At 52.7% G+C, this 23,861-nt stretch overlaps 1 protein-coding gene across 1 annotated transcript; it reads left to right on the top strand.

Moving 5' to 3' along the window:
• The first annotated feature begins 10,285 nt into the window (after nucleotides 1-10,285).
• GDF10 (growth differentiation factor 10) lies at nucleotides 10,286-23,114 on the top strand. The gene is made up of 3 exons (XM_042960454.1): nucleotides 10,286-10,840; nucleotides 19,278-20,203; nucleotides 22,165-23,114. Exons 1-3 carry the CDS (start codon nucleotides 10,525-10,527, stop codon nucleotides 22,354-22,356), a joined length of 1,434 nt encoding a protein of 477 aa, XP_042816388.1. The 5' UTR covers nucleotides 10,286-10,524; the 3' UTR covers nucleotides 22,357-23,114.
• Nucleotides 23,115-23,861: the final 747 nt, after the last annotated feature.

The raw sequence follows: 23,861 nt of genomic DNA, 5'->3' as shown, positions 1-23,861 counted from the left end.
GAAAGGGAGGCTGAACATGCGTGAAGCTGGAGAACATGCAGAAGGGGAGAGACATGTTGGGAGGAGCAGGAGGATGCCGGGGTGAGGCTGGCAGGGTGAGAAGCCAGTAGCCTGGGCCCAGCGTGGGGCTCTGAAAAACCCAGGGTAGGGACTGGCAGGTGGCCCAGGGGAGGTCCAAGTGCTGCTGGCTGGAGGAAGGGTAGATGGTGGAAGGTGGGACCATCCCAGAGAGGCCAAGCCATCCCGGGTGCTCACAGTGAAGGTCAAGGAGGAAGGATTGGTTGCAGCAGTGAGGAAGAGGTGCTCTGTCCTCAGAGGGTCCACAAGAGCAACGATGGGCACATTCCGCTCCCAGCCCAGACCTTACGGGGAGGGGGGCAGGCCAGGGGGACTGACGGCAGCTGCCAGCGCAAAGAAGAGATGAGACTGGGATGTCTCCCGAGGAATGACCCATGGAGTGGGCACACAGGACAACAGTCTCTCATCCAGCTACCCAGGAACCAGGTGCAGAGATGGATTCTAGTGGAGCAGGTGTATGGGGAAGGCATACGGAACATCACCCATGAGGGGTGAAGAGACAGGCTGGGCAGAGCAAGAAGGTGAGGGAGAAGTGGTTTCAGTGGGGGCTGTGGTTGCTCCCACGGGGGCCTCTGGAGTGAGATGGCCCCTCAAAAGTGTCCAAAATTAAGCCAAGGGAACCCAAGCCTTTGTACCGTCACATGGACCAGCCAAAGGACACAGGGTGGCCCTGGAAAAAAAGAGCATGATGACCATGGGCCGGGCAGCTCTTCAGGCAGCTGGGGCTATTCCCAGGGAGGGTCTCAGCAGTGAATCATCTGCAGACAACGCTCCAGATGTGGGAGGAGTAAGGGGCTGGGTCCTGAAGGGGCAGCTGGGTGGCACCACACCATCTACACAGGCTGCCTTCTCTGGAGCTTGGGTCCATTTGCTTCCTGTCTTGATCCCACCCTATCTGGGAACCCTGTCCCAAAGATTTTGCTTTGTCTCTTGTCCTGGGAAAACATATAAGAGGAAGGTTAGAGGGATAAGGAAAGTTAGCTGGGCTTAGGACCACCGATACTCATCATCGTTCTCCCCTACTACACGTTCTAGATTCTTTTCCACCTCCACTAGCACCTCTGCTGGGCTCGAGGGCTTGCCTGGTGGGGTGACCCAGACTGTCACCCTTGGAGGCCACTGTGTCCTTCTCAAGCTGTGGCTCCTGCCAATGTCTATTTGCTGTTGGAACTGGGCAGGGAGTACCAGGAGATGTCCCACTGGGTCAACTGGGTGCTAAACATAGCCTCTCTGCCCCACTGTGTCACAGCACAGGACCAATTACCTGTGTAGGATGGTGACTCCTGTCCTTCCCCACTGGCCTCTAAGCACAGTTGCTGGGAGGGATTGGCCAGTACCTGGCACTGAACATGGAAAGGAAATCCTACTATGCGTCCTAGTAGAAGCATTCCTGGCCTGGGTGTCAAAAATTAAGGACTCAGGAGCACAGTTTGCCCTAGTGGGCCACTGACAGTGATGGTGACAGTGCCACTCCTACTTCGACAGCCTGGTTCCTAGACCATCAATTCGACCAGCTGAGGGCACAGCATCGCATATTCATCATTGATTCAGAGTATATATTATGCTCTGAAGTGTTGGCACCCCATCCTCTGAGTATCATCTCAAGACGGTACCTCAGCCATGTTTTCCAACGCTCGACCAGGCTGGCAGCTGATGAGTTGTGACAGAACCAAAAGATCCGTTGGCCTGTGTCTACTGTTGTGCCTCTTTTGCTGTAAAATTAGTCCGTCAGTGCAAGACTATGTTATGTGGGACCCTGTGTCAGTGCATCAAACCCTCTGAAAGTCTGGTGGCGTTGGCTGAGGCGCTGAGGGAAGAGTGGGATGAATTCAATGACATCATCCATCCACCAAATAACTTAAGCTCATCCCGGGGTGGTGCCATAGCACAGGCTCAGCTTTGGTCTCCCTCACTGGTAGGCTAGACAACTGAGAGCAGCAGTAGGTAGGTTAGCTGTGGGCAGCGGGCACTAATGCTGCTCCATTCACACACCAACTTGTCAGCACTGGGGTGACTGATGACAGAAGCTGGCTGATGTCAACCGACCAAGCCATTCTATCTCCTTGGCTGTTTAGTGCCTCTTCTGCAGTGAGTTTTCTCTGGTGGACACTAACATACAACACAAAGATCCTCTCACCTCCTGCCCACTCCTATATATTATCCACATGTCTTTTCCCTGGGCTTCTTTATCCCTGATATTTCAGTCTGTTTTCTTCAGGTCCCCAGTTGACCAAGCAAGCCATTTGCCATCGCCCACAAATCTACCTATATTCTTATCTGACGTCACTTTTCTTTCTACACAAGGTGGTGACCAGGTGTGCCCCATGAAGCTCCGCCTGTAAGGAGGACCTCCTCTCATTACTGGCTTTCAGGGCCATCTCTAAGTGAGGCTGCAATGCAGTAAAAATCCATTTTCAGTTCGTGCCCACATACTGAGCCTACTCATCCATGGATGAAGCCCATACATTTTCCTTCTCCATCAATTGATCATAGGGAACGCTCCAAGTGGTCATAGGTGTAAGTGGAAAGAGAGAGACAAGAGCAATGGTTTCTTTCTCTTTGTGGTCATCTGTGGATGGCACAGAGGTCTGAGCCACCTGCTTGCACAGCTTCATTGCACCCTTGGCACTATTCAGGCCCAGTCTCAGATGGACTGCGTCCATGTCGGAAAAATTACTACAGCACCCACCCAAACACATGACTTGGTGAGCGTAAGAGAACATAGCTCATGATGGACACTTCGGGTGATCACCTGATGTGATGTCCCGTGGTTAGTCTTTCTATGCCTGCCAGTGTCCATTTGATCTATTGCAACAGAGGCAGTAGAATTAATATGGCCCTAGGGAAAGAAATACACATACTAGCAAATGTATAAGGGCACCTTCCCCACATAAATGCAAACTATTTCTAAGTTCTTGAAAGATATGGAAAAGAGCAAACTCACCAGATCAAAGGCTGCACACCATGTACCCAAAGCCATGTCAATCTATTCTAGCTGAGACACTGCTGAGGCACCAATGCTGCAATTGGGATGATTGACACTACACTTGATTGAGTTCATGGTTGTCCACTGTCATTCTCCAGTGTCTGTCTGTTTTCTGCAGAGACCAGTCTGGTGAAGCATCCTTTGTGCTTTTAATTTTTTTTATGTTTGCCATTCCCCTTGGGACATAATACTGATTTTGATTTCTTAATATGGCTAGGGCAGCAGTGAGGGAACAATTTCCGAGGCTTCTACCTAGGCTTTCCTACTGTAAGCTTCCACTTACCTTCCCCACTGCCATGGCTTTTACCCTACAGACTAAGAAACCACTGTGAAAATTCTGGTGGCTACCAAAGACGTTCACTCCAGCTATGCATCTGAGGTTTAGGAAAGTGGCTATTGTATGAGACTCTGGGCCCAGTGATCTGGGATGGGCCAGGATCCATTTACTCACTAACCCCCATACACTCTGCTCTAACAGAGGGATAGTTTTGTTTGGGGCACCCAGTATCAATGTCAAGTTGGACCCTGTGTCTATCCATCCTTGAAGTGTCTGAATGCTGCCCGTCCCCCATATATAGCTGTTCCCTAAGCAAATGGCCATAGGTCCCTTTGGGGAAGGATGAGAAATTATCACCAATCATCCTTGCTGTGCTGTTGCCGGTTCCTTCCTTCCATAGATCTAGCCTCTCTAGTCAACGTGACCTAGGCCTAAAAACTGGTCTAGATCTAGAAATTGGGGAAGGGAGTGTGACTTTTATTTGGGTAACTGCCCTCAGCCTCATTCATTCATTCTTGGTTTAGTTCTGATTGTACAAATTGATTGAATGAAGTAAGCAATACTGTTATTGGTTGCCCATCTCTCTACCCCCTAGAGCCTCTGTGTTCTAGTAAGCTCCTCCCCATCTCTGTGTGAGTTAGGTACTCCAGCTACACTCTACATATGCCCTCTGTTTTGAAAGTTGTGTTCACTTTGACTTGAATAGTTTAGGGCTCCATTATTTGGGGATCCCTTTGTCCTAGTTCTGCTGATGTCCCAATTCATCAATAACAACTCCCAACCTGAGCCCTAGCCCACAGAGAACAGCCATCACTGAGCTTTTCATAATTTGGTGCTCTTCTCACCATCAAATTCTGTGTCACTTTGGTAAGTGGAGAGTCCTCTGAGACCTTCCATGGAACATATAGGCTTGTGGTTTTCTGCCCTTATAGACCCTCTCCACTGCCACATATCCACTTCTCTGAGCCTTTAATCTGTCCCTCCAGCGTTTACGATGGCAATTTGTCACTGTTACTTCACTTAGTGAGGGCCATTACTTTTCCCAAGCATCCAAGAGCCAACCCATAAGCATATTAGCCTCATATACTGGGGTCCTTGCCATGGTGTAGGCCCTGCAGCATGGGACAGGGCTTCTGTATTGAGAAACACTCCGTTATCCAGCTCTATATCCTTGCCCCCTTGCACCACCAGGAGCCAGTCCCAATCATCTTCTGCTGGTGCATGTTGACTCTGTATTAAAACACTGCAATCTATTGTACCTTTCCCTGTTGGTGGGCCCAGCGCTCTCCTGGCTGAGCTATGTGGTGACGTGACCCTGGCAGCCAGAAAGGGGGTGATGGGTAGATTACGAGAGGGACACATGTTATACCTGCATCATCTTTGAGCAAGGGGAGCATGAGCTACTTCCTCGGGCCCAGAGCATGCAAGCAGGTATAGAGTTTTCATGTTCTCAAGTGCATCAATTGAGATGCCCCCATTCCAAGTCTCAGGGTCCCTCTCCTTCCCAACTAGGACCCTGACTTTGGCATAACGGACTTGCTGGGGTTGAAAAATTCAGCCATCACTTGAGCTCTGCTACCTTCATATGTAAGTCCTGGGCCTGTTCCCCAGCTGCACCAGCTGCAGGGGGTTCTTCACAGGCTGCTGGGAAGGCTCTCTGATTTGCACACTTTGGCTTAAATTAGTGACTGATCACCCTCAACCTTTCATTATCTCTCTCCCATGAATCCATCCCACTCAGCAGGAACCGACTACTTCCATTGTCTTTATAATGATCACTTTCCCTGAACCTTTAATATTTGAGACATTGAGCCCTCCGGTTCCCCACTACATATGCCAAGGGCTATCTGGACTCTAGTGACAGCAATCAGAGTCCTCTTTGCCTTTGGACAGTAGATGTAGCCCCCAGATCCCATCTTAGAGCCCACTTCTTCACATCTCTCCTGGTACCAACTATCATAGGTCAGGTGTCTCAGGAAACAGACTGTGCGATGAAAATGTGCATGCAGAGGTTTCTGGGAACATGCACGTGGAAAACGGGATTCATCAGACTGAGAAGGTGAATGTGATGTAGCTGTAACAGGAGCCTCAGCAGAGCCCACGGCGAGTCCTGGAACCCACGGCCCTTCAAAGCTGTCCTGCCTTGGGACAAGGGGGTAGGGCCTTTGCACCCTTCAGCCTAGTGGCTGCATCTGGGCTGTCCCAGGGAAGCGGACGGCTTTGGGTGATGCAATGCCTGGGGAGGTTCTCAGGTGTGAGCCATCAGGAGACCGCTCTCCTGGCAGGTGGGGGGATGTGCACCTGGGTTCTGAAAGAGGTGCTGGGTGGTATAGCACAGTGTGACTCTAGAAAAGCACGGCCGGAGGAGGCTGGCATTGTACTGAGAGAATGTGGGTCCTTCCGAATCCGGGGCTCGAGGGAACTGGCAGGACTGGAGAGAGGCTCACTGAGACAGTCGGGGGACAGTCAGGCCAGACATTAAGGGCTCAAATGCCAGGACAAGGATGTAAGGCTTTGTCCTTCCTGCAAAGGTTCCAAGAAGGATTGTTTTGGGGTTGTAAGGAGCCCATGCAGCCCCAAAGGGGGTCCTAATTCCCAAGTGTCTCTTTGGCTGCCTCCCCCGCAGAAGTCTCCTAACTGCCTTGCTCTGGCCAACTCACACACACTGCTGCCCCCTCCCCCAAATCGGCCCCTTCAGATTGTCACTCCCCACAGTGCCGCATTCATGCGTCAGTTCTAAATAGTCCCACTGTTCAGCTTTAACGAGAAGTAATACCAATTCCCATGTTTGCTCAGAGAGCACCATATTTCATCAAACCAGAGCCCGTGCCGGCTCAGATTACTGACCGAGACAATGTTCTGTAATCCTGGTTTATTCACATGTCACGGGTATTTTAGCAAAACAGAAATGAATGGCCCGAGCCACCCTAGGAAGTAACGGGAGGGTTGGGTTCCCGCCCAGGGGAAGTCATGCTTTCTCCTGCCACAGTTCTCAGAGGAACTGACTTTGATTCTCCGAGCTTTTCCCAACTTTCAGAAAGAGAATATGGGCTGAGGAGGAGTCACAAAGTGGGTAGCTATTTCCCTATAAAATGTTAACTCCACGGATGGATTTTGCCGGAGCAAAAATAAAATCTGTCATTGATTATAAAGTCCTTTGTGCCTGTTACTTCACAGATTTACTACACTCGGGCCCGGCGGCCTGGGGAGGCCCTGGGATTCTTGTCTCCAGCGCCCCTGCAAACCCGTCGGCTGCTTTTTCACAGCTCATACCCCAAAAGAGAAAAGGAACTCGCTCACATCTCTTTTGTCCGTGAGGGCCCAGAGCTTTGGAAGTCTAGATGAAGGGCTGTCAGTCACACACACCCCCCCGCCCCCACCAATCTCTGGACAGGGACCCACAGATACTGCCGGTAGAGGTCTATGACTTCCTAATCACAGAAACATTCTCCTTCCTTTCCCTTTCTTTTTAGCTTTTGGCGCTGTGCACTAAGAAATGCATTTCCTCTGCAGAGCGAGGCTAGGCAGAACCTCTCACCAAATTTCTCCAAGTCTGCATCCACTTTAAATAGGCTACGATCTCTTCTGAACACACAAAGAAAAAGAGTTGTAACAGGGATCCATGCTATTTAGGACTCTCTCATGCTAAAACCCTGCTAATAATCCTCGGAATACCTTGCTCCTGTCCCCATTTTAGAGCTAAAGAAACTGAGGCCCCAGAAAGCTCAAACAGCTTGCTGAAGGCCATACAGCTGGGTAGTGGGGGAAACAGGCACACAAATCTAGTCCCAATTGACTCCAAAGGTCACAATGGCTCTCTCACTTCCAAGGATGGGTTGACCTGAGGCCACAGCCTCAGGCATCCAGTGTTGGAACTGAAACAGAGCCCAGGGGTCAGGCTTCTCTTGTAAATGGGAGGCTGCTGGGGTTCCAAAGAGGCGATGGGGCTGGGGACTGAGCTGGTGAGAGCCGAAAACTGACCCTCCCACCAGCTCACTGGACAAGATCATGAAATGGTTGCTCAGGAACTTTCACGCGGTGTTTATTTGGGGAGAGGTTCTGGAAGAAACCAAATGAGCCTCCCTCTCAGAACTGTCCGCTTTGGTTTTTCTCCTTTACTCACACACCGAGCTTCTTAACTATTTGAGCTTCTTCGCTTCTTCCCTGGGGGTTTCTGAGCTTCAGGGAACCAGAGTGTGGCAGACAGACCTGGAAGACTGAGGGCCCCCAAACAACTTTTCTCACCTCTCTGAAGAGAGTCCTCCTCCCCATCCCAGTCGTCAAGTCCAAGACCTCGGGGCTCCCGATAAGAACAGTGTATGACGCCCCCAGGACCCCGATCCTTTTAGGAGGAAGCTGTCAGAAATCACAGCTCTCAGGACTGGAATCCACAGTCCGCCATCCCAACTCTTATTCTGAGCTACAGCCTGAGCTATTAAAAACAAAACCTTCTCGTTGGCAAGCTCCACAATTAGCCTCATTTCCACGCTAGAAACACTGTTCTGCATGAGCTGAAATTGCACAGCAATTGTTTCTTGTCTTAGCGATGCTGTTTGCAGGCCGTGCTGGGAGCCAGCGAGGATGTGACCCGGTGGTAATCTGAATTGCTTCACCAAACACATTTTTATCCCATCATCTCGGCTACATGAAAGGGGGCCATAGTGCTCCAGTGTTCAAGACTTAAAGTCCCGCTGTTCAGCAATAAAATGAGGCAAGAAATATTAGCCGTCCCTGGCTGATGCCTTAATTCTTTCCCAACAATTCAGAGAATCTGTACCCTACAGGTTTTAGTGCTGGCTAAAGCCTGACCCTCAGGCTGGCTTGAATGGAGGGGGAATGAGTTAAGGAGAGCAAGAAGGCTTTAATGGACACAGATCCCGAATAGCCCAGCTTGTCCCGGCCTCCTGCGGACTAACCCTCCTTTTCACAGGCCTCGATTGTGTATGGCTCCAGCAGAGACAAAACTACCCATGAGCAGAGGTTACCCCCAGCCGGTACAGGTCAGAGGCATTCTGGGGGAGAAGGGGAGAGGAGGGGAGAGGGGAAGTGAGGGACACATGGAGAAGGAGGAAAGCAGGGGTGGGGGTGGGGGAAAAGGAGCTGTAAAAGTCTGTGTGGATCGTTTATAAGGGCAGATCCATCAAGTCTAAGGCTGTGACTTGATCATCTTACCTCCAGGCGAGCAGTTTTGAAAGCTGTTTCACAGAACAAACGGGAGCTACATTAACGGGAAGTTGAATGTGATGTGAGATAATTATCAAAATAAATAAAATGCTTCTCTATAGTCTTCCAAAAGCTACAGGCCTGAGGGTCAGAGGCTTTCAATAGGATAGCCTCTAATCAGACACTGCAAGATTTAAAAGAATTACAAATAGGTTGTGTTTTACACACTAACAGAAGCTTTTTTCCAGCAATTTTTCAATTATTGCATTGTGAGCCCTCCAAGAAAAGTAACGATTCTGGCTCAGGGAGCCCAAAGTTACCAAGTAAAGGGAACAGGGTGTTCACAAGTTTGCAAGCAGTCCTTTGAAATGTAGCATAGGCAGTATCCTAGATAGTTCTGGAAGAACATGGGTTTGAAGAGGTCCTTTCCTTCCTTCACAGAGATTTGTAAACTTTTTGTGTGGGCCTTGGACAATTTTCTCAGTCTGATGAAACCTGTGGACACTTTTTCAAATGAGTTTTTTTTTAAATATACAATATACAAGGAAGCCAATTCCATTAAAATATAGTTATCCAAATATTTTTAGTATACGTGCTGCCGAAGTGAGCACTCCAAATATTTTTAAAAACAACTTTCCAACATAGTAATCTAACTGCCTTTTTTATTAATTAATGGAAGCCTCAGGTATGTTTAATGCCACTGTGATTGGTTGCCTACATTTCTAATATTAGAAAATGCTAAGTTTCAGTTACAGGTTATTGAAAATAAAAATGTAAATTTTCCCCATCCAAGTTCACAGACCCCCAGAAATTCTCTCCATGGACAAGAAACCACACTAAAGGCAGGATGAAGTTCAGGACCTTCTGACCCAGGGCTAAGCTGAGGGGCAGTGGGCCAGGGACTCACTATCCTGTCACTTTATTGTGAAACCTTGGAAAATCTACTGCTTTCTCTCCTCCTGTCCTGACGCCTTGGAAACGTTTTGTAAAGCAGTTTGAAACCACATCCTTCTGCAAGACAATCCTGATGGCTACTTGTCCAAAGATTAATAAAGACCTTTGATGTACTTCTTCAACAACTGGAATCGTTGTTGCCAAACATGGGTCAGTTAATGGACTAATTCTGAATTTTAATGAGGATCTGGTTCCAGTTGCTCTGCGTTGGTTAAGCTTTGGAGTTAGGATTTCTCTTTTCAGAGGCTGCCCAGGGAGGGTCCGTGTTCGCCTCACTCTTGCATTTTGGATACACATCGGCTCGGAGGCAACCTGGCATACACACACACACACACACACACACACACACACACCCTTTCGGGTCCTCACGGGGGAGCTGTCATCTTGCAACTACATAGTCATCACATGCCATTACAGGGGCAACCCGGCAGGCGGGCCCCTCTCCCAAGGCCGCCCAGCCCCCCGCGCAACCCTGGCCAGGCTGTGGCGCCGACACACAGGAGCCGGCCCGGTCCGGGTCTCCGTCTCTCTGCAGGGGAGCGGGGAGCGAGCTCGCCCACGCCCACGCCCCCCACACTCCCGGGCGCACACTCGGGCGCACACCCCTGCGCGCGCACGCCGCCACACACGGGCGCACGCACACCGCAGCCGGGCCAGGGACAGCCGTGTCGGCGGCGGCCCCGCGTGGTCCCGGGCGCACAACCGGTCCCCCCGAGGGCGCCGCCGACCGCCCCGCCCCGCCCCGCCCCCCGAACCCGCGGAGCAGGGCGCCCAGTGGGCTGCAAAGTTTCGCCGCGCGAGTCCGCTGGGGCGTCGCGTCGGCTCAGGTTTGGCTCGGCTCCGCGGGGCTCCGGACGGCCGTGACCGCTGGCCCGCGGCTCGGGCGGCGAGGACGGACCTGCGCGCTCGCCTCGGGTCCCGCTCTACCCCGCGCCCCGCGCGGATCTCAGCATCCAGCGCCCCGCGCGCCCTCCCGCCGCCACAGGGTCGGTCCGCAGTCGCCGGTGCGCCCGCGAGTTCTCTCCTCCTCCCAGGCTTCGACCCTCCTTCGCCGCCGCCACCCACCATGGCCCGTGGCCCTGCTGGGACGAGCCCGGGAAGGCGGCCCCAACTGTTGCCGCTGCTGCCTCTGCTTCTGCTGCTGCTCCGGGACGCGGGAGGCAGCCACCCGGCCCCCGCCTGGTCCGCATCGCCTGCAGCCTCTGATGGTCTGGCTGGGATCAAGGACCCCTGGCGGTCCCTGGAGGACGCGGCCACCACTCTGGGCCCCGGCGCCCAAGACATGGTCGCTGTCCACATGCTCCGGCTTTATGAGAAATACAGTCGGAGGGGCGCGAGGCCAGGAGGGGGAAACACGGTTCGCAGCTTCCGGGCCCGGCTGGGTAAGTAGAGGGGGCCCCGGGCACCCCCTCTTCTCCTAGTCCCCCTTCCTCATTTATTCATCCTCCCCTGCCACTGCACCCTCTTTGCTTCTTCCTTCTAGTCATAGACTCATTCATTCATTCATTCATTCACTATTCAGCAAGCACTTTATGCCAGGCTCTGAGACTCCAGTGGAGACACCAGAGTGGCAGTGACACAGAATTCCTGCCCCTAGCGTGCTGCCAAACCTGGGAAGGTGTCACACTTGTGTAGACATAGACCACCCCATACACAAAGCTTTAAGCGTAGGGTGAGATGGTACTGGGCTGGGGAAGCTCATGGTGGGTGGTATCCGTGTCATAGGGATGAGACTTGTTGGCTCTTGACAGATGAGAAGGCTCTTGACACTGAGTGGGTCCAGTCGGGTGGGCATAAAGCAGTCCAGATACTGCCGGACACGGTCCAGGCAGAGGACATGAAGCTCTAACTGGGGCACACAGTGAGTTGGGTGGCTGGGCCAACAGAGTGAACTGAGAAGGGCTTTGGGTGCCTTGTCTTGGGTACACACAACTGAGACCTCCATGAAATGCAGCACTAACCTTAAATGTTAAGACCACAGGGCTTTCAGGAAGGGTCCAGAAGCTTGGGCAGTGGGGGCATCCTACTCCCCTCCCACCCTTGCCCCACCTGAGCAGATCCTTTCCCCTCTCCTCATTTCTTGGAGGGAGCTGGACAGAGGCCACTTACAGAGCACCCCCCCCCCTCCGTCCTGCACTGAGAGCACTTTGGGGCTGTGGCCTCAGCTATCAACCAGCCCCGGCTGGGCTACCACTCCAGGCCCTGGGCAAGGTGCAGCCTGGTGGCAGGGGTGGCGGGAAAACCCTGGTTGTCATGGAGACCACTCATGGTCACAGAATATCATGCCAGAAAATGTGGGTAGGGGTCCCTGCAGCCCTTGTGGGGGAGAAGACCATTTATCAGGAGAAAGACTGTTGGTCTCTAAGGTCCCTCCTGAGGTGGAGGGGAGCAAGCCCAGCACTGGGGCCAGACAGGCTGGATCAGGTCGGCCACCTGTTGATTGCTGGTTGTGTGACTCAAGGTAACACCTATGGTTTCAAAGCCAGACCTGGGAAGCTTGGCCGTGTGTAACTGTGTACTGGGGACTATCTGCCACGGAGAGGCCTGTCCCCCCCACCCCCCACTTAGCAGACCACTTGGTCAGTGTTTCTGGGCTCCAACCGGATCTAACTCTGTCCTCCCCTGTACTTTTTATTCACCGCATGGAGTCCATGTCTGGAGCATCATTATTAAATTAAGCCACTCAAGAATTAGCCAGCATAAAAATGACCTCGGGCGAATCACTAAAGCTCTGTGGACTTTAGTGTACTCATCTACCAAATGGGCTGGTCATGCCAGTATCTTTCCTGTGGGGTTACCCAGAGCCCAGCACTGGCCAGATGAGGTATTGGTGCATGTTGTTTCCATGGGAATACAAAGCATTTGTGTTCATATAGGTGAAGACCTGACCTTGCACCCGCTGACGCAGTCCTCAAAGCCTTGTAGTTGAGGAAAGCAAGGCCAGCCAAGTCACCGCTGCAACAGGGGTGAGCGCGTCCACTGAGCGCACCCATTGCCGCAGCCCGGGCGTGGAGGTGCGTGGCCTTGTCTTTCCACTTTCACAGAATGGGGGCAGTAGAAGTAATAGCGAAGCATTGGATGTTAGCCCTGAGCAGGACCTGGAGACAGTACTTCAAATCCAGCCCTCCCATCTTACAGATAAGGAAACTGAGGCTGAGGTAGGGGGGCTGTTCACAGTGGCACCTCCCATCTGCTGTGCCCACTGCTAGCATCCTCTTCCCACCTTCAGCAGAACTAAACCCGGGACTTAGGAGACAGAGGGCAGAAAAGACAATTCTCTGGGAGATCAGAATTATTCGGGACCAGTGTGCGACTGACAAATGCAGCACGCTTATTTGGAACCGTTTGACAGCCATGAATACCAGCCCCAGCCAGCTCCACCAGCCTTACCCCTCGGGGCATGGGTTTCTTGTGCACACAGTGGGGAGGGGAAGATTCAGTGGGATGAGGTGGGTTTGTGCCTGACATAGCGTAGGCCCAGGCAGTTTGGTTTCTCATCCCCCTCCTTCCATTCACACCAAGCCCCTCGCCAGCCCTCAGAGATGCCTGGTTTGTGACCCCGCGATCCAGCTGCGAGCCTGGGCAGGGCCCCTCATCTTTGGGTGAGGCACAAATGTGGGGCCTTTAGCTCCGGCCCTCGAACATACTGGTACCATCCTGTGGCCTGACAGTGGCCTCTGCAGCCCCAGTGGTCTAGTCCCTGCAGCCACGTTCCTTGTTGCAATGGAACCACATAACTTGCATGCTACCACGCACCCATAGCTCAAGTGCTGAGTGTGGGCTGTGAGCTGGACTGGTAAGGTCCAAATCCTGAGGCTGCGACCAGCATAAGGGACTGAACTTGTCCACCACTCAGGTTTTGTTTTTCACTTCTAAAATGGGGCTAGTAATGTTCCCTTCCTTATAGGGTTTTTAAAATGAACTGAGGTATGTCAAGTGCTTAAGACAGTGCCTAGCACGTGTGTCCGTAATTTATTAGATGCTACTATTTTTGCTTCAGCCACCCCTGCCTCCCTCCCTTCCATTGCCCCCTGAAATGTATTTTGTTCCCTATTAAGTCTACAGCAGTGGAGAGAGTTTCTGAGCCAGACGCTGAGGGTTAAGGTTAGGTATTCCCTGCCCCCACTGCCCCAAACAACTTGTGTTTAAATCTGAGCTTTTCCACTGACCTGTGTCGGAAATTGGGCAAGTTACTTAACCTCTCTGAGCTTGATCCTTCATCTTTAAATGAGAGTAGTAATACATACCTATCCACCGACAATGCCAAAAGTCACGTTCATTTCAGTTCTCCCGAGCACTTCACTAGGTGGCAGGTACTGTAAGTTCAGAGGATGCAAAGATGCAGATACTCTTGGCCCTGCTCAGAAAAATGCACGAGCTGGTGGGTCAAGAAGAAATAAGTGCTGTTCAGTGAGAAGGGGCGGTGGGCGTGTTTTGGGGGCCAAGGGATCTGATGACACTGACCCAGCAGGGAGAGGGCCAGTGGGGAGGGGCCAGTGACACCTTCCCAGAGCAGGTGAGCAGACATCGGGGGGTGGGGGGTGGGGGGGAGGCAAGGGAAGAGAGGGGGAAGAGAGAGAGCATGAAATAAATTTGTGCTCACCTGCAAATCATAGAAAATCACACTAAAGAAAAGAACTCGTTCCTAATCACAAACCAGAGTTAATACATATATATTATAGTTTATATAAACGTGTTACTATATTCTCTATATATGTACAGTATCTAATAAGATCATATCTTTAACATGCAGGTAAAAGTTGCTATATCCTCATTTGAAGTTACCTTTTACCCATTACCGGTCATCCCGAATTGGTTTTCATGCCTGTCGGCCATTTGCAGTTTTCCCTATGGAAATGGCTTCCTCCTTGATGGGGTTCTTGACTTTTTCTTACTGATTTGTAGAAGCTTTTTTGTGTAGTAAGGATATTGACTCTTCATGTGTAATAGATGATTTCCTTACAAAGCATGAGTGTGATGCGAGGGATGACAGTGATCTGGGGCCACAGTAGCAGTTGAGGAGGGGCCATGGGTAAGGACAGTGGTGGAAGGCTGCAGAGTTCAGGATGGCTGTGGAGAGACAGGACACAAAGCCAGGAGGAACTGCGGTTGGTCAGACGCAGGAGGAGAGAGGCTGTGAGACTCTCTGGCTCCTTCTAGAGGTGTGGACAGGAGGACAGGGAGGGGGCAAGGACAAGGTGCCCTGAGCGTAGCAGTAGTTGGCGACACCACACGGCCAGTATGTTCTGAGCGTGTTCAGTGCCAGGCACCATGCCGTGAGCTCTACAGAGATGATCTTACAACTTTGGGAAGTGCCTACAAATACTCTGCCCAGCTCAGTGTGGAAACTGAGGCAAAAAGAAGCCCCATGACTTGCCTAAGGCTCCACAGCTCGTAAGTGATGCAAGCAGGATTCCTCTGAGGCCTGCCTGAAAATAGATGCTTGATGCATGTTCGTTCTCTTCCCTCTGTGCCCATGGCTGGCCCGTGGCTCCCTTCCTCCAGCTTCCATGGGTGCTTCAGCCTCACGTTCTCCCTCTGGTCTCCCTGTCGGCTGTTTCCAGGGCGGTGGCTGAAGGGACAAATCCCATGTGGCTTGGGTTCTGTTCCTATAGGGAGGAGCAGTCTGAAGGTCCTCTTTCCTGAAGGTTGGCTGGCAGGGTACCTGGGGGAACCCTTGGGCTAGAGCCGCCTCTCCCCCCACCTCCAGTCCCATCCCCAATACCCTCGGAAAGGAGGCTGAGTGCCCACAAAGCGGACCCAGTTAGGGTTCTGAGATTTCAAAAACTCCAAGGAAAGATGGGTTTGTCTAAATAAAGTCAGTCCTTTCATTCTCAGAGAGGCAGAATTCCAACCCATCCAAATAATGACTTGTGTTTGCAAAATGTTTTGCAGTTCACAGCACATGGCCTTTGTTACATTTGCTGTTAGGTAGATCACCATTCTATCTAGAGTACACAGGGGAGTGTGGCCTTGGGGTCAGATAGACCCGGGTGCTCTGCCCCTTACCAGCTGTGTGACTTTAGGCAAGTTAGATACCCTTTCTGAAGCTCCATCTTCTCTCAGAGAGTGAATGACCCGTCTGCTCTCCTCTTTGGGAAAATGTGGAATCAAACATGCATACATGCTGGAAGCCTGGACCTCCATAACTGGTAAACAAGATTATTCCTATTTTAAAGAGGAGAAAGCTGAGGCTCAAGCGAAAGTAACTGGACAAAGATCCTGCTGCCCCGTGTCTCCAGGGGGATTTGTATCATCTCTGTCTTACCAAAGAATGAGGTTTTCTGTCTTACCAAAGAACGAGGTTTTCTGGACTTCTTTCAGGATGTGTTTGCTGAACCCCAGGGCAGCAGGCCAGGAATCACCCTTTGTTAACTGGGACAGACAGATCTAGCAAAGACCCCACTCTCCCCCGTCATTCACCACGTACTTCTGAGCAGAAGTTTGAGCAGAGACCTGAAGGGGAGAGGGGGCGGTGCCTGCCGCAGGAGGCTTGATGGCCAAAAAGCCACAGCTGAGGCAAAGCCCTGAGAGAGGATGCTTCCTGTTGGAAGGACCAGAAGCCAGGGTGACTGGGGCAGAGATGGGGGTGGGGTCGGAGGCAGGCCAGGTCAAACAGGGCCTCTGCAAGGGGTCCAGTGTTGCTTTAGGGCCAATGGAGGGCTCTGAGCAGGGCAGTGACCTGTGAGTGAATGCCCAGGGCCTCCCTTGGACAGTGCTCTGCAAAGCTGTGACAGGGCAGCAGATGGCGTCATCACGATGGCCTGTCTATGGCCTGAGGTGGCTCTGACCACCTTTTCCAGGACCCCCCATCAGCCCAACACTTAGCCCAGAGTAGGAGTTTCCGAAATGTTTACTAAGAAAGGGAGGGAGGCATGGAGGGAAGCAAGAAAGAGAAAGGAAAAGAATCATATAAAAGGAGGGAGAGAGGAAGGAGAAAAGAAGGGAGGGAGGGAGGAACTTTTCTTGCTGACCATGAGATATGGCACCAGCGCGGTTCACAGGAAATAGGAAGTTCTCTTGGGTGTTTCGCCTTTGAGGCCCAGGCTCATCCAAGCCGGGAGACTTCACATAGGTTCCCCTTATCTCAGCCACAGCCCAGAGCCCCCTTCACTACATGACTCAGGAGCGGTCAGAGAGCAGACCCAGCCTGCGGCCCTTCGCAGGTGGGAGACGGGGGGACCCATCTCCACCCACAGTTCCCAGCAGAGCGGGTCTTCAGGCAGCAGACTGCCTCATGAGGGGCAAGCTCCTGGTGTCCAAAGGTGGCTCAAGCCCAACGGAGGAAGGACTCCTGTCCTGAGTGGGATGGATCAGGCTGCGTGACCTCAAAGGTCTCTCCCCGTCTCTGCGGTTCGGAGCCTTAAGAGAGGGGCAGCATTTACTGTCCCTCTCCTGCATTCTGGGCATAAATAACCCTCAGGGAAGGCCAGCTCTCCTCTGAGGCTCCTTGGGGGCAGGCCTCCCAGCACCTTCCTTGGACCACACCTGTCTCAGGCCAAAGCTGCTGGCCCTGCCATGGTGGTCACAGCCGACCTTCTTCATAGACCCTGTAGTCCTTTAGCTCCACCACTAAGAGGGAGGCTGAGGGGCTGTTCTCTGGGGAGGCCCATCTCTGTGCTCCCAGTCTGCTGCTCACCAAAGGTTCTAAGTTCCTAGGCCAGAGATGCTTGCTTCCTGCTGTGATGGGCAAGCTCCTTGGAAAGAGTCAGAGATGCCCATCCTAGAGCCTCTTCAGCATTTTCTAACAAAGAATCTGTAGCAGAAAAATACGCTCAAATTGGATGAAAGAAGAAATACTTCATCTGCCTTGTGAGCTGGGTTACAACTCAGATAATTTGGATCACTGAGGGGACACCGAGTTGCTCGCCAGCCTTGATGTTTGGATAGAAGTGGGAGGGAACCACATTTAGGGGATCTTCCTTGGTGCCTGGCACACTACATATGCTCTTTATTTAATTCTGCAGAGAATTATGTGAGATGGAGACCCGACTCTCTGTCCAGGGCAGATGAGCTTGGGGTGGTCCTGATGCAGCCTGGGGGCCTGGTTCCTGTGGCCCTTTCTAGCCTGACGGGTGTGGGGGCTGCATTGTTGGGGAGCTTGCTCCCCACCCACACATCAACCTAAGATTCACAAACTGGCCTGATGGTTGGAATCCCCCGGGATGCTGTTCATAACACAAATTCCTTGGCCCCTCTGTCCCTGACCCTCTGAATCAGCATCTCCAGGGGAGGAGAGCAGAGATCAGGAAGTTGGGGAAATGTGGAACTTCTGCCCGTAACACTCCAGGCTGCAGTGTCTGGAGAAGCCAAGTGTAAATGGCCTTCAAGGCCCCCTGCACGGCTCCTTGTGTGTGGAGCATGTTGGGAGGCTGCCACTGTCTCCTGCGGGTTTGCTCCAAGGGGTCACAAAAGGCAGGGTCTTTAGGGTGTCATCCAAACCTTGATTGACATTTATCAGGCCCTCCTTGGATATGCTTTTCCTTTCCTTCCTCTTTCTCTCGTAGTCCCTTAAGAGTACACGACAATTCCCAATCGAATTATACCTTCTTCCTAATAGAAGGAAATAACCTTAACCTGAAGATTTCGGTTAAATAAAAAAAAAAAAAAATCCAAGCTGATTCTGTGGGTGCAGGTGTTAGAGAAGCTAAGGACCTGACACATGCCCTTTGGGCCCAGTGTCCCTGCACACATACACACTCCCATGCTTGGGGGCTCTGTCCTTCTGGCAACTTTTCCCAGAAGTTTTCACCAGCAGACAGACACCTGGCATCAGGAAGTAGAGCAGCTGGAGGAAGGCAGCCAACCTAGTGGCTCTGGTGTCCCGCCAGCCTGCAGTGTCATAGGGAGGCCTTGGGAATGACCCCTCCCTCCTACTCGAACCTTCCAGAGGATGTGGCCATTCAGAGAACTCATGCTGCCTGATCTTGGGGCAGCTTCCTGGGGCCACCGATGAGGATGTTCTGCTCCGTGACCCTAGGGTTCACCTAGTAGAACCAAGAAAGAGGTGCCTGACAGCCTCAGGGATGCAGAGGCCAGAGCATTCTAGAGCTGCAAATGCAGTGTTTGAGGAATCCCAGTGCTTATCATGATCTGGGCCTCTGGAGAGCAACCTGGTCTTTGGGGACTCTGTTGAGTGGTTTTGTGCAACCCTGATACTGCCTTTTCTTTGTAAAAAAAAAAAAAAGCTTTAAAAACCCTTAGGCAAAACAAATAGAAGACACCCAAACAGCTGTGCCCTTAAGGCCAGTTTTCCTCAGAAAGCACTCAGAATGCAGGGAAAGTAAGGTAAGAGGGGTTCTACTTCATTCACCTCGTTTGGAAGAATGACTGCATTTGATATCTGTGAAACAGAGGCCTGGGCAGATACAGGAGGGGGGCTGTCAGCAGGGCTTGGACCCAACCCTACCCATCCCAGAAACCTGATTCCACCTTATCTCCTCCACCAGCTGTCAGTGATGTTTGTCCATTTGTTCACTGAATGGCACTGGAGTGCAGGGAGAGGAGGCATGTGCCTTAGGGCCCCGCAGGCCTGAGCCCCTGTGTGTCTACTACCCTTTGCTTGGAACAATGGTATATTTATTGACGGTCCCCAACTGCTCTGACCTCAGTTTTTCATCTGTTCATTGGGGATAAGTAAGGGTACCCTCCTCAGTTTACTGTGAGGATTACATGAGAGGAAGAAAGCCTGGCTGGCCTGGAGATGCTCCCTAAATGGGCACTGTTCCTCCAACCTGGCCCCTGGAGGGAGACCCAGGGACCCCCCCAGACCTATCTTAGAAAGAACCTAACCTACTACGGTCTGTCCTTCCCTCACAGAAGTGGTCGACCAGAAGGCTGTGTATTTCTTCAACCTGACTTCTATGCAGGACTCAGAAATGATCCTCGCGGCCACATTCCACTTCTACGCAGAACCTCGGTGGCCCCGGGCACGAGAGGCCCCATGCAAGCAGCGGGCCAAGAATGTGTCCTGCCGCCTACTGCCCCTGGGCCTGCCCGCTCGCCAGCACCTTCTCTTCCGCAGTCTCTCTCAGAACACGGCCACACAGGGGCTGCTCCGCGGGGCCATGGCCCTGGCGCCCCCGCCACGGGGACTGTGGCAGGCCAAGGACATCTCCCCCATCGTCAAGGCAGCCCGCCAAGATGGCGAGCTGATCCTCTCTGCGCAGCTGGATCCTGGGGAGAAGGCCCCAGGGGTGTCCAGGCCCAGCCCGCACGCGCCCTACATCCTCATCTACGCTGACGACCTGGCCATCTCGGAGCCTAACAGTGTGGCAGTGACACTACAGAGATATGACCCCTTCCAGGCTGGGGACCCGGAGCCCGGCGCTGCCCGCAACAGCTCGGCGGACCCCCGCGTGCGCCGGGCCACGCAGGCCACCGGACCCCTCCAGGACAACGAGCTGCCAGGGCTGGACGAGAGGCCGGCGCACGCCTCCCACGCCCAGCACTACCACAAGCACGAACTGTGGCCCGGCCCTTTCCGGGCGCTGAAGCCGCGGCCTGGGCGCAAGGACCGCCGGAAGAAGGGCCCGGATGTGTTCATGGGCTCCTCGAGGGTGCTGGACTTCGACGAGAAGACGATGCAGAAAGCCCGGAGGAAGCAGTGGGCCGAGCCGAGGGTCTGCTCCCGCAGGTATTTGAAGGTGGACTTCGCAGACATCGGGTGGAACGAATGGATCATCTTGCCCAAGTCCTTCGACGCCTACTACTGTGCCGGCGTGTGCGAGTTCCCCATGCCCAAGGTAGGCTGTGTCTGAGTAACACCGCTGCGTTCAGCCCCTTGTCTGGCTGTGACTCTCCGCACGGCCCCTGCCGGCAAGTCCCTCTGCCCCGGGACCTGCTTCCTGTCTGTAAAATGGGGATTGGAACACCTCGCATCGAGTCAAGGTAGGAGACAGGTAGGCAGAGGTCCTAGAGCAGCAGCCTGTCAGGCGAATACAGCCCACAGACAGACGTGGTTTGGATGTGCTTTTGAAAGTGCTGACTTAGTTGAGTTTGAATTTTAAATCAGAACATTTCTTCGTTTGAAAAGGAGAACCCATCTCCTTAGGTGTGTGTTCCCACATAGCAGCTGCCTTACAAGGATTGAGTCCATGCTGCCCCCCTGTAGACAGGACAGGCCTCTGAAGCCCCTTCCTCAGCAAGGCTCTCATTTCTGTTCCTGGCCTGGAACTCAGGGTGTTGGCATATGTGACCAGTGGAGAGTTGGCCTCAGTGGCTTCCTGTATGGACTCCCTGCTCCCCGCCTCCCACTCAGGGCAGGGACCCACGGGACAACTAGCTTTCACTTGTACGAGTCTGCAGGAAACAGCGCATGAGGCCATTGTGCTGGCCCTGGGGTTCCAGAACCTCACCTTCCCTCCAGTCTGGGTTGTGGCTCTGTCCATCCAGTTCCCCGCAGCCAGAGCTGTGGTGGGCTGGCTGCCAGCTGATGTCGCCCCTCCCCACAGTGTGCACACTTTCCTCCAGCTTAGCTCCTCTGCTGAGTTCCAGGTCATTCCTTCCCCTTCCAGAAAGGAAGTCAGTGCATAAATCCAATTTGAATGTAAATAAATCAGTCAGCTGGGAAATCCCAGCCGCAGACACAGGCAGCATTAACCTGTTTGGGGAATTAAGGGGCTTTTCCTTAAAGCCACGCATGTGCAAGAGAGAGGAAGGGAGGTGCCCAACAGGGAGACAGGTATTGGCCTGAAGAGCCTATCACAGGCCTGGGCAGATACAGGATGAGCAGTCGGCAGGCTCCAGCTGGCTGACCCAGCACTTACCTTATCAGTCTAGCTGGCTGCCTGCCGCCTTCCCTGACAGCAGCCTGAACCCACAAATCAGATGTCCCTCCTTTCACCTCCCCACGCAAGGGGGCTTCCTCATCAATGCACTGTATATAAAACTTCCTTTGGCCCGAAATGAGCTGAAACTCCCGTGGCTTGGTCTTGTTTCTCTTGTTGGAGGTGTGTGAGACAGCATTCTCTGTGTTTGTGGCTACGGCCCAGGTTCTTCTGGGTATGCGACTCCGCCTGGGGAGGGAAAGAAAACCCACGTGGATCCTCCAGCTTTCCTTGACTTTTGGCTGCTTCCTAACTGAGCGGTCTTGATCAGGTTACTTTGACATTTGAAGCTTCCATTTCCTATTGGAATTAAGGTAGTCCCACCCCATACCACTGATACTATGACGAGATGAAGCAGCCCCTGACATCCCTCCCCCCCGCTCCCCACAGTCACACCCTTCTGGGAAATGTCCATTTCCAGCCCCATCACGCTGGTGCGCCCACGCCTGCGGGCCTTCCCCTCCAGTGCTGAGAACACCCTCCCACTGGAAGCATGTCTGAACTCCTTGGACTGTGAAATCTGGGCAGCTGTGGCCCAGGCAGAACAGCTAGGCATCGCCCTCTGGATAACTCCTGCCCAGTTCCAGGAGCTCCTTGGGGATGAGCGACGCACAGGTGCCCCCAAGTGGCCGGTGCCACGAAGGGATGTGTCTTCCCTCCGGGAGACGTGAGGGGCAGGAAGGCCCGAGGCCCTTGCACATCTCCCTGGGACGCAGTCTGTGGCTGACTTCAGAGGAAATGTGTGCCCAGCCCCGGAAAGTCACCATTTTCTCCTAGATCGACACCTTTTCTGTGGCCTCAGTCAAGGACGCTCTGGTGGCGCAGTGGGTGGGTGAGGGCAGAGCGCCTAGGTAACCATGCCCTTTCCTGCCTTTCAGATGGTCCGCCCATCCAACCACGCCACCATCCAGAGCATCGTCAGGGCTGTGGGCATCGTTCCGGGCATCCCAGAGCCTTGCTGCGTTCCCGACAAGATGAACTCTCTTGGGGTCCTCTTCCTGGACGAGAACCGGAACGTGGTTCTGAAGGTGTACCCCAACATGTCTGTGGAGACCTGTGCCTGCCGGTAAGACCAGCCACTCTGGGTGGAAGGAAATCTCCACCCCACCCCACATCCAGCAGGGTAGCATCCTCAGGGCCTTCTGGGGTGAGGCCTTGATGAGGGGTGCAGCTGTATATGTGGGGCAGAGCTCAGAGGCACCCTGGCTGGGTCCTAGAAAGATCTGTCCCCTGGGGCACATTCTGGGGTCTCTCATTGCCAATGACTTAGCCCCCTACCTGCCAGTCTGAATCCCCTGAAAGAATCTGGGAATTAGGGCTCGCCTGAAGGCTGCCCATTGCCCATCCCTTCTGCTCTGAAGACCTGAAAGCCGGATGTGTCTGTAGTGTTGGCTTTTGTGACCATCATCTCAAAACCTTGGGAGAAGACTGCAAACTTGAGGGCACCTGCTCTCTTCACAAGAAAGAACCTCTGTTTAAAGAATCTGTTTAAAACACTCTGGGCCACATACTGATTCTGGAAAACAGGGCCTAAATAACGGTATAAACTTCCAAACTCTGCTGCAAAAGCTTTCACAGAAGCCGTATGCACCTATAACCAATTTTGGTTTCTTTTTCTTAATATATATTTTATTTTAAAACGAAGAGGAGGGGGTGGACGCCATTCCCCGCAGAGGTAATCGTGCCGGTTAAGTGTGCATTGTTTAAACATGTTTATTGAAATAACACCTACAATAATATGTTGGAATACTAAAAAATAACCAAGATTTTTATATTTTTGTAAATTATACTTTCTATACTGTAGATTGTGTATGTTATGTGTTTTTATGGGATGCTAATAAATTAAAGGTACAATGGTATCTTGAAAAACTGAATGTCACCCATTCCAAAATATGGAAGGATCCCTATCTATAAATATGACATCTTGGGGGCTGCTGGGGACACAGCCTCCTTTAGGAGCAGAGCCGCACCCCCCCCCAGGCCTCTTCACACCTTCTTGTCTCTATACTGAACTCCAGAAAACAGCTACTCCTATGCCTTCCAGCATGCTGCCCACCCACTTTGCCCCACAGGTGCCACCCTGGGCTCATCCAGGCGGGACAGGGCCCCAAGCAGGCACAGTGGTCTCACGGAGCTTTCTCAGTCCTTAGCTTCAGAAGGGACATTGAGTGACTGAAAGGTGTCTGAGACATTCAAAGGAACGTCTGCGGTTGCCTGGGTAGAGACCTCTTACTTGGGGTAGTTCAAGCAAGAGATCCAATGGGAAGGAGTCAGGGGTGTCTCCTGAGGTCCAGGGGCTCCTGGGGAACTAGAATGTCTGCTTCACCCTGTGCATGTTTGTAGAACAGCCGCCCTGCTTCCTCGTCCCCAGCTCCATCCCAAAATAGCTTCCTCTAAATGGTTCCCTTATCTCCGAGCTGACACCACCTTACAACTATAGTGACTGAAGCTGATTGACCAGCATTTCTGAAGAAGAATCTGGGTCCAGTTTGGGGCAGGTGTATAACAGTCCTTCGGCTGGGACCTGAGAGGGTGACATGGCCCTGAGTCTTGTTTGGAGGAGACTGAGAGGCCA

The sequence above is a fragment of the Panthera tigris genome, chromosome D2 (assembly GCF_018350195.1).
Source record: "Panthera tigris isolate Pti1 chromosome D2, P.tigris_Pti1_mat1.1, whole genome shotgun sequence".
In the NCBI taxonomy this organism is placed as follows: Eukaryota; Metazoa; Chordata; class Mammalia; order Carnivora; family Felidae; genus Panthera; species Panthera tigris.
This window is presented reverse-complemented; position numbering and strand designations above follow the sequence as displayed.

Excerpts from the sequence above, each read along its gene's own strand:
- GDF10 (XM_042960454.1), top strand. The coding sequence starts at position 10,525 with ATGGCCCGTGGCCCTGCTGGGACGAGCCCGGGAAGGCGGCCCCAACTG. Across the intron at positions 10,841-19,277 it reads CAGCTTCCGGGCCCGGCTGG|AAGTGGTCGACCAGAAGGCT; the intron begins GTAAGTAGAGGG and ends CTTCCCTCACAG. Across the intron at positions 20,204-22,164 it reads GCGAGTTCCCCATGCCCAAG|ATGGTCCGCCCATCCAACCA; the intron begins GTAGGCTGTGTC and ends CCTGCCTTTCAG.